The sequence below is a fragment of the Sinocyclocheilus rhinocerous genome, unplaced genomic scaffold, assembly GCF_001515625.1.
Source record: "Sinocyclocheilus rhinocerous isolate Xijiao unplaced genomic scaffold, SAMN03320098_v1.1 scaffold269, whole genome shotgun sequence".
Classification (NCBI taxonomy): domain Eukaryota; kingdom Metazoa; phylum Chordata; class Actinopteri; order Cypriniformes; family Cyprinidae; genus Sinocyclocheilus; species Sinocyclocheilus rhinocerous.
Window position 1 is genome coordinate 121,334 of NW_015652298.1, and position 9,684 is coordinate 131,017.

The 9,684-nt window shown below is 35.5% G+C and overlaps 1 protein-coding gene across 3 annotated transcripts in view; it reads right to left on the reverse strand.

Moving 5' to 3' along the window:
* The window catches only part of camk1b (calcium/calmodulin-dependent protein kinase Ib), a 74,980-nt gene that overhangs the window by 63,422 nt on the left and 1,874 nt on the right, over window positions 1-9,684 (reverse strand). Inside the window, exons 2-3 of one of the 3 annotated variants that reach the window (XM_016520337.1) lie at window positions 7,326-7,338; window positions 2,680-2,790 (exon numbers count right to left, since the gene is read on the reverse strand). In XM_016520337.1, the coding sequence (XP_016375823.1) occupies window positions 2,680-2,790; window positions 7,326-7,336 (122 nt within the window). In that variant the 5' untranslated portion in view covers window positions 7,337-7,338. Of the gene's footprint in view, window positions 1-2,679; window positions 3,059-7,325; window positions 7,339-9,684 lie in introns of those variants that run through there. The other 2 variants (XM_016520338.1, XM_016520336.1) reach the window with 2 other exon arrangements.

Consider the following 9,684-nt stretch of genomic DNA (forward strand, 5'->3'; position numbering starts at 1 on the left):
TTTTTCAGAAATACTGCACATTTACATTTTTCTCCTAAATAAATTCTGGTAAATAACATTTCTGTTAAATACTCTTTTAAAAAGTGTTTTTTGATTATAATTTTATTAATAGTAGACTAGAACACGTGGATATGTTGTCATTCTTACACTATAATACTGAACTTTGATTTCAGTGATTTGGACTATGAGACGACACTTGCTTCTTGTACTCTATGTTGCACTTTACTTTTGCTTTAAAAAAAAGGATTTCATAGAAATTTGGATTTCATTTGGTTTAATAAAATATAGTTTAATAAAATATTCTTAAGTAAAATTGTAGATTTTTTTGGGTGGGAAATTAATCGTTTAGATTAATCGATAAATTAGTCGTTAGATTAATCGAAATAAAAATAGTCATTAGTGGCAGCCCTAAAACTAAGGTTTTGCCTGTGTATTTTAATCACGAACCAAACATAAATGCTGCATACATGTTATTTAGATTGTAAAATTTTGAAATTTAAAACAAAAAAACAAAAACAAAATTGTCTGACTTTAGCTTTGTGATACTACATAAAAAATCTGAACAAAACATCACTATTGAAGATAGCCCGTCGGGCTGGGCAGTGATATATTTTGGTAGCCCGACTGGAAAACACAATAGCCCCGGGACGTCAGGCTAGCGATTTTGCGAACCCTGGTTTGACATTATATTTACATCTTCTCCAGTTTATGAGTTAGATTTTATGAGACTGGCTATTTAAAGAGTTTGTTTAGTCCTGGATTTGATGAGGAGCTACACACTGCCCCTCAAAGCGGTGAGCGTCCACTGCAACACAAAGTCACACAGGGGAAGCCTGAAGAAAATTCAGCAGACCATCACGACTGGACAAAATACCCCCAAAATCTTTTCCACTAGACTGAACATTGAGGCTCTTGATGCTTACACATTTACCCACCAGATTATTAATAGAAAATAAAAACTTTGTTTCCATAGCAACAGTTATAGTCCATATGGAAAGTGTCTCCTCTTGTTGCCAAGACAACCAACCCACGGTGAACTCGCAGTTGAACGATGTAGAGCTGTTGATCTATCCCCAAACAAGCCTGGACAACATACAAAGCTGACCTTAAGAACAGAGTTTGGCTAATATTGAAATCGTGAGACTTGAGAAAGAAAATCTTGCTGGGATTAAGAATTTAAGGACTGTTTAAAACATTACATGTCTTTCTGTGTTCTCATTAAACCTACAGTATTTACAGCAGAGAACTCTAGACCAACTCTAGTTAAATAAATGAAAGCATAATTTCCCCTTCTCTCTGTTACTCTCGCTGCAGACATGAGCTCACAGAAGTTTCCAATAACATTGCTGTGTGCACTGAATCCAGGCTTGGGATACGGGCCCTGAATATTCCCACTACTGTCACCGTATGAGAAGAGGTCAAGGGTCAACTTGCACGCCCGAAAACTAAACAAGCCCTAAAAATCAGTCCTTACAATGGCCCCCAGTCTTCGAGTAAAGCATGTGGAAGTGTTTAATGAATGACTAGGGTTTGGAACTGAGCACTGGTTCCTGTTTAGAACTGGTTCAGAAAAAAAGAAAACTTCTGTATTTTTTTGTTGATATAGATGGAACATTATACTTAAATACTCTGACAGTGTTTTGGGAGAAGTGTTGCACCGCTACTGAATCTACAGTGCCAGAACAAAAATTACATGCAGTTTGAATTAATAAAATGAAACGAAAACAAAAAACAGACAGTGACTCAGGAATTAGTCTCATTCAACTGAATAACTCAAATGGTTCTTTGCTCACTGAACCACAATTCATTTAATTAAGTCCAACACAAAATGGACAACAAATTGTATGTGTACTTAATGTCGTGCACTTCAAAAGATTATAATTATTGACTGTTGTTCATGTGTCAATGACAAGCTAACGATACATATAGAAAATAATATTACTTTTATTTAGGAGTTAGGACCAATCGTGCAGGATGGAGTTTTTTTTTTGTTTTTGTTTTTTCAAAAGTGCTAAACAAATCATTTCAAAAATAGCTAAAGAAACAAAACAATAAGTGGGATCAGAACAAGAAAAATGGATATCTAAGAAAGCTTCTTTGTATTAATAAGCACTTTCTGTAAAATGGCCTGGACAGTTTCATATCAGAATGACAGCAACATATGAGCAGTTGTGGGAATTTTGTTGCTGCTTGTCAAATTGAGAATATCTGGTTTGTTTTAAGAGAGTCTTATTATAGACATGTATAGCTTTTTTCTCTGAAGTAATATTAGTCAAGGCTTCTTGCATCAAAAAATACTCTGAATAAAACAGACCATTTTTGCTACTATACCTTTAAGACCTCTATTCGTAAATGAGCTGTTATGATTGGATAATTTCCTAATGTAATCTGATTCGCAGAGTGGGCTGAGTACTAAATACTGAATGTTCCCTATTAAAAGTCCATTAAAAGCTTGCTTTCTTGATTGGCAAATGTTATGATCGTGTAACTTGGAACAAAAGAGAAGTGCCATGTCCGCATAGGTCAACACAAAAAAAGTCCTCAGCACAAAATTGTAACACAATTCAATTCAGACAAGTTGATTAATGTCAGGAAGAAACAACCGCCATCAGCTCAAATGCAAACATCAGCGGTAGCTTTGTAAATGCTGAGTTGGAAGTAAAATGTTCTTATACTTACGTTCCCAAAACCTCTTTAAAGTCATAGATGTCCTTGATGCTCGACGTTTTCTTTTTCCAAGAGTGTCCATCCTCTCCCAATGGCATTTTGCTACGGTCAATGTTGGATAAACTGAGAGAAGAAGAGGAAACCATTCAATTACTATGCTATGCAACACAATCCTACAGATTTTTCAGGCCAAATCTTACATTTTGTGACATGAAATTTCCCAGAAACGAACTCGGCTTCAGCTGAATTTCTAAAAACTTTGACCTATAGGGCAATTCACTTGGACTTTGACCTCACCATGTGGAAATATTCAGGTTTACATGACTGCAGTATCATTTAGCTACAAGTGTCACCTTAAGACACATGATGTGTCTTTAAAGCATTAAAGGTGGGGTAAGTGATTTCTGGTAGCCAATGTTGACATTTGAAATCACCAAAACAAACACACCCCTACCCCAAAAGGGTCTCACCCCTATTTTGATAGCTCCGCCCCAGATTGGCTACAAGTTTGTTTTGCTATTCGGCCCGAATCAGTTTTCCTAAGCGTTTTTGAAAAATCACTTACCCCACCTTTAAGAACTTTTACTATGTGTAAACGGATCGGTATTAAGACACCATCATGTCAAAGCAAGTGCTCCCAATCTGTCTGTTTTTCCTTGAGTATTTCAAAGCAAGGGTTCTGACAACTACACACTTCTATAACCCAGGCCTGTTTTATTTAGCTCAGTCTTCAGTGAGACATGAGAGTGTAAACTGAGCTCAGTCAGCCGCAGCTACTTAAAGAATCTTGCAACACTTGTGTTTCCACATGGTTTTATCTTTTATAGGTTGTTAGTTTGTACTGCACATACAAAGAAAAAGTTTAATTCTTAGCTGGTTAAGCATAGTGGAAACTAATGATTTTATGTCTTAATTCAAGACACTAAAAAAACGAATTTACCTGCTACTTACCTGTTCTATACCTGATCAAAACTTCCACCTGGACAAAAATGGCTAAAGGGCACCGTTAGGGGCCATTCATGCAGAAAACGTTTTTGTGCTTAAAAACGCAATACACAGTCATTGAATGAAAAAAAAACTGCAATGTTTAGAGACCAGTTTTTTTTTTTTAATTTCTCTTTTTTTTTTTTAAGTTGAAGTGTTTTAACGTGAGCGTGGTGCTTTTAGAATGGAGTCTCAAACACGTCCATGTTTTTACAGAGAGAGAGAAAAAAACGTTCTGTGTGATGGAACACAGCAGACACCCAGCAAAACTTTCAGCTATAATTATATATGCAATATTGAATGGCTTATATTGACCAATCAGCATTAAATATCAGTATCGGAAATAGTGTTTTTAAATGTCTAATGTGTTTAGTTTTTAATACAATTAAATGTATAACACTCTCAAATGTAATCTTCAGTAAATCTCAAAATCAATATGCAATTTTCATACTGAATATTATAATGTTGTGATTGTAAATGTTGTAGAATATAGCATTTAGTAGGTTTTTATAATTTGACAATTTTATAATTTATTCTATCACTATATCACCATAACATGAACATAATTAGTGGTTTATTGCATTGGCCAGAATTTAATATTGGTGCATCCCTCAAATTTACAATATTACACTGAAAAGATACAATGTAATAGCTCTGGAATATTACAAGTAGAAATATCGGTTACGCTTTATTTTAAGGTGTCCTTGTTACTATGTAATTATACATTTAAGTACTGAGTAATATTAATTAACTACATGTACTTACTATATGGTTAGGATTAGGATAGGGGTTTGGCTTAGGGTTACTTGCATGTAATTATGCATAATCTATTGTTATTATAATAGTGCATGTAAAATGTGAAACCTTAAAATAAAGTGTTACCAAAATATTACATGGCTTTCATAACAAAACCTAAAATGCGTGACTTTGTAAATCTTTAAATAGAGTTTTGCCATTTGATTTTCAACAGCACAATTCACGAGAAACAGCTTATGAGATGTGAATGTTACTTTCACTTCACGCAGCCGCAGGGATATCCTAAGATCAATACCAAAATAACATTTACGCAGCTTTGCACATGGGTCAAAGACGAAAAAGGGTTAATGCATAAAAACAATAAGTGTAATACTGCTTTAAATTGTTGTTGTTTACATTAAATCACTTTTGTAAATTTCTTTTGATGCGGACATCTTAACGTCTTTGACCCACATTCGGTCGCCCGGCAGGTCTGCAATCTTCAGCAATCACTTTCAGGAGAGACTCACGACTTGTTGGGTGGGGGTTTGTTGTGTCTGCTTTGCTTTGTCTATATTCTTCGTGCTAAAAGTTGTCACATCAACTCAGGGAGATAGTTCATGCCAAACCATTTCATCTAATGTCAATCATAACGGTCTATTCTAACTTAAACACAATTGGTGGTCTGCTGTAGGGCTGCACGATAAATATCGCACAATATTTATCGTGCAGCCCTAGTCTACTGTATTCTTTCTTTGTGATGATAATGTTTCCATGGGAACCCGGCGATCCACAGTGCGTCTGGATCCAAATGGCAAGCTACTAGAGCAGCTGCGGTGGGATCTCGGTTGGTTTAGGCGTACAGTTTGGGTAAACACTTTAAACTGTTTAAATATGTGCATTTAGGGAGGGCTGTCTCTCCGGTAAACCTCTGTTAATTGTTTCTTAATCGGAGACAGTACATTTCCTCTTTCCTAAAACAGAAGTTGTGCAAAATGAGGTAGCAATATTGGGTAATGTCACGGCCATGTTACACTGATAAGACATCTGAGCATTTAAAGTTTGCTAGCATCAAAATTTAATTGCGTCAAAGTCATAGTTGAAACTGGCATACATTAAAGATAGTTCTGGGTTTAGTAAGTTAAACTCTAACGACAGCAACTGTGGCATGCTGTAATTTGACAGAAAATAGATCAGACCTTTAGTTTATACAAAGCTCGTTTGTATCTCGACCTATTATTTTATGCAAAAATACATTAAAGATGCTATTCATACATAAAATGAACACACTTCTTCTATAATGCACGTTTTTCATTTCTGAATACAAATTTTGATAAAGTCAAATATGTCAGAGTGATCCTATCCTTGATGTGATAATGAAGAAAAAGCCTCATTGAAATAATGAAATTCTTGCAAAATGTGGTGCGACCAACAAAGCAATGTGACGCACACAATGTGCGAAAACATGCAGGAAATAAAAATGTGAAATTATATCAAAGAGAGGACCCGTTAAAACTTCATGGTCAATAAGTCTCTTGAAAGATCAGATAATTTGACCTTTTTATGACATTACAAGTTTAGGTTGTAAATTGTCATATGGTACAAACCAACTTATTTTTATTTGACGGTTACACCACATGACGTGTCATAAAAAAAAAAAAACTTTTTTTCATGAAAATGGTTTAAATTATTTTTTTTTTTCAAAAGCCTCAATAAACCAACATGAATAACACATTTTCTTTATCTTCCATGATTTTTTATTCTTCTTCTGGAATATTCGGACCCAAAAACAAACAAAAAAAATTAAATACATTTCCTTACAATTACCATTTATAGGATATTAATTGCATGTTATCCCATAGACTTCCATTGCAGGCTGTATTTTAGTTCACAGTGTTAATATGGATTCACTACTAGGATGTAAAGCCACACAGACTAAACACTTTTTTTAATGGGTAACATCAATTTAATTTTTAAAAAATTAAATACATTTCCTTACAATTACCATTTATAGGATATTAATTGCATGTTATCCCATAGACTTCCATTGCAGGCTGTATTTTAGTTCACAGTGTTAATATGGATTCACTACTAGGATGTAAAGCCACACAGACTAAACACTTTTTTTAATGGGTAACATCAGACTTCTTACTAGACCGCAGGATGTAGTGTATTAGGAAACACTTGATGTCACAGCACAACTAAACTGACTCCACAAATATTGATTTCTCAAAGTGCTACGCTGCATTACTGTGATAATTGAAATTTGAACTGGTTCATAATTCCTACGATCATACTTTTGGTTTAACATTATAGAAACGTAATACTGGAAATCTCTCTTAAAAATGGTATACTTCCTTAAAACTTCTGCATTCCAGACAGATGACAACCCCACACAGCTAAAGACAGCAAAGAAAGAGTGCAGGAATTAAATGTGATGCCCAGGCTGACATCTAACATGGACACATGCAAAGAAGATGGGAGACATTCAATTCTCTCTATTGACAAACCCATTTTCTCATTGAGAATCACCAGAGCATCCAGACACATCCCTGAGTTAGACTAAACTTCATCCAAGACTCCCCAGGCAAGCAAAATATGAACATACACCAAAGATTTAAAGGCATCCCAAATCTCAGGCAAGAAGTTTTAAGAGTCGTATACATAGGCACCATATATCATAACAAAGGTACTTGCATCACTGTGCATGCAGGTCCAGTGGTAGAAAGCGTTTCAATTCATCGTTTGTTAGTGTGGAACCAAGTAGAGGTCAAGAAATAGATTGTAGAAGAGCTATGAACTAACCCACATAGAAAGGAGAATCAAAAGGCAAGCTTGAAGGATTGAAAACAGACACATCCATACACAACGCTACCATCTAGATCATCATGCAGCATTCAAAATGTGGAATTCATCAGACAGACAATGGAGATACTCACTGGTTTCCCATGGCTGCTCAGAAGAGGACAGAAGAGATACAGAGTGACACCTAAACCTTTAGCAGGTCGGAACAGTGTCACACCACACTCAGAACGATTCATGATTCATGCTAATAGAGTCTGTCATGGGCGTTTATGACCACAAACTGCGCTTCCCCTTTTAAGGTGAGCTATCGAACCACAACATAATTCAAACTCAGGAAGCATAGAGCTTACATACACACAGCGGTAACCTTAGCGAGTCTTCTCTCACCCTAAAAAAAAGGCCTCCACCTCAGGATGTGCGAAAACAAGCGATATAATGACTTGCTTTATCTGTTTATAAGGTTCCAAAATCAACATTGGTCAGTGATCATTAGAACTATGCCAGAAATCAAACGAATCAACATACCCCCAAATTGGGGAAGCTCATAACGACTCAAATGTGGGTCTGTTCTTCACACATAGCATCTCAATATATAGTGCAAAAGCCGTATGGACTAATTTTATGGTGCTTGATTTATCTTTTTTGTTATTTGTGGAGCTTAATAGACTTAGCAGCTATGATCTGTTGCAAAATAGGGCTGGGTTGACAACACCTGTTAATCAATTTTAATCGATCTTCATTTTGATTATAAAATATTTAATGTTTTCTTTTGATGCAGTTTCAGAACTTCACTGCTGTTCAATGTCCATAGCTTGTTAGACAACAAGAGAATATTTGCTGAATATATATGTAAAAAAATTTTACTGTTCGTGATGTCTTATTTAATGTATGATTGAATAATTTTGTCATGAAAACCAGTTCCCTAAAAAATGGTTCCCTTCCTGTACAGTTTAAAGCTTTAGTTGGTAGAAATTATTTTCCTTATGAAATATTGACATGTACTATACCTGATATATATTCAAATGAATCAGGCAGAATCAAGATTGGAATCGAATCAAGTGTGAATGGAATCGTGAAGTATGTGTGCCAATACCCATAAAGATTCTCTAGAATAAAATAATGCCAGAATTTTAATTATTTCACCCAAACATGAAATCCGACTGAACCTCATGCTGATCCAAAAACCTGTATGACTTTCTTGTGAGGAACACAAAGATGATATTTCAAAGAATATTTTAACATGTTTTTCCCATACAATGAAAGTCACTGGGCTCCCATGACTTCCACTGCATGAGCAAAAACCACTTTTGTTTTCCACAGAAGAAAGAAAGTCATTCAGGTTTGGAATGACATAAGGGTGAGGAAATGATGACAGAATTTTCATGTTGGTTGCACTGTCTCTTTAAGCATGGATGAGATGCTTACAGATACACAAATGCCATATGGTTGCTTGCGACAAACAACCCATCAAGTGTGTGATCCACATGTTATTTGCACACAGGTACAAAGTTCAGCTTTTAATTACAGCACATGACTTGCTCTATAACAAAATGCTGTATTTTGTTTATTTTTTTTTTATGTGCAAATAGCTCCGTCAAAGCACAGCGCGCTCAACGTGACTCTAAAGGGAAGTGAATGCCGCGGGAAAGCACAGGGAAGTTCAGCTGCCGCTTTGTTACTGTTTTAGAACACTTATAATGCAGTGATAACTGTGACTTTATTTCCTTCTACAGCCTAGTACAGAACTGCACAACTGACTGCACAAACGAGGGCTTTGCAAAGCATGCTGCTTGTAACCAGCCCTAACATTAATGCGTCTATCTGCACATCACAGTCACATTCTGACTGTCAGAGCAGCCCACAACGACTGATAAAGGCTTGGTCTATTCTAGTACACCAACTGGTCAAATAATAGACTGTTACCAACTACATCTGAGATTATTAATTGCTAAAACCGGCAGGCTGTCTGATCCCTAAGAATGTTCAAATTAGGAAATCAAACCCAACAATGCCAACACTGGCTGTGGCAAAGAGGAGGAAATATCACAAGAATGCAGAAAAGAAATGCTAATGGGCTGAAAGAGAAAGGGCACACATGTGGAACTACTTGATTGACTGGTTAATAGAAACAGATGCTATGTTCAGATAAGATAACATTGATTAAACTAAAACATCAAGCATTTTTTTCAGTCTATTAGAAGCAAGCTTTGTCCTTTTATGGTCAAATACATTGAAGTGTGGTTTCATATATTTTAAAGAGATTGTGAAATACATTTATTTAGTTTTTCTCTAAAGTCATAAGTTATTGATCATTTTTATTAGGATGCACAATATATTGGAGGTCATATTGGTATTGTTCATTTGTAATGTTAGTGTTATCTGTCAGATATGAAAATTATATATGATATTCAAAGAATTTTAAAGGTCAGGCATTTGTAACTGGTTCAAAGTAGGCTATATTTGGTAAATAATTTTGAAGTGTGTGGGGGGGGG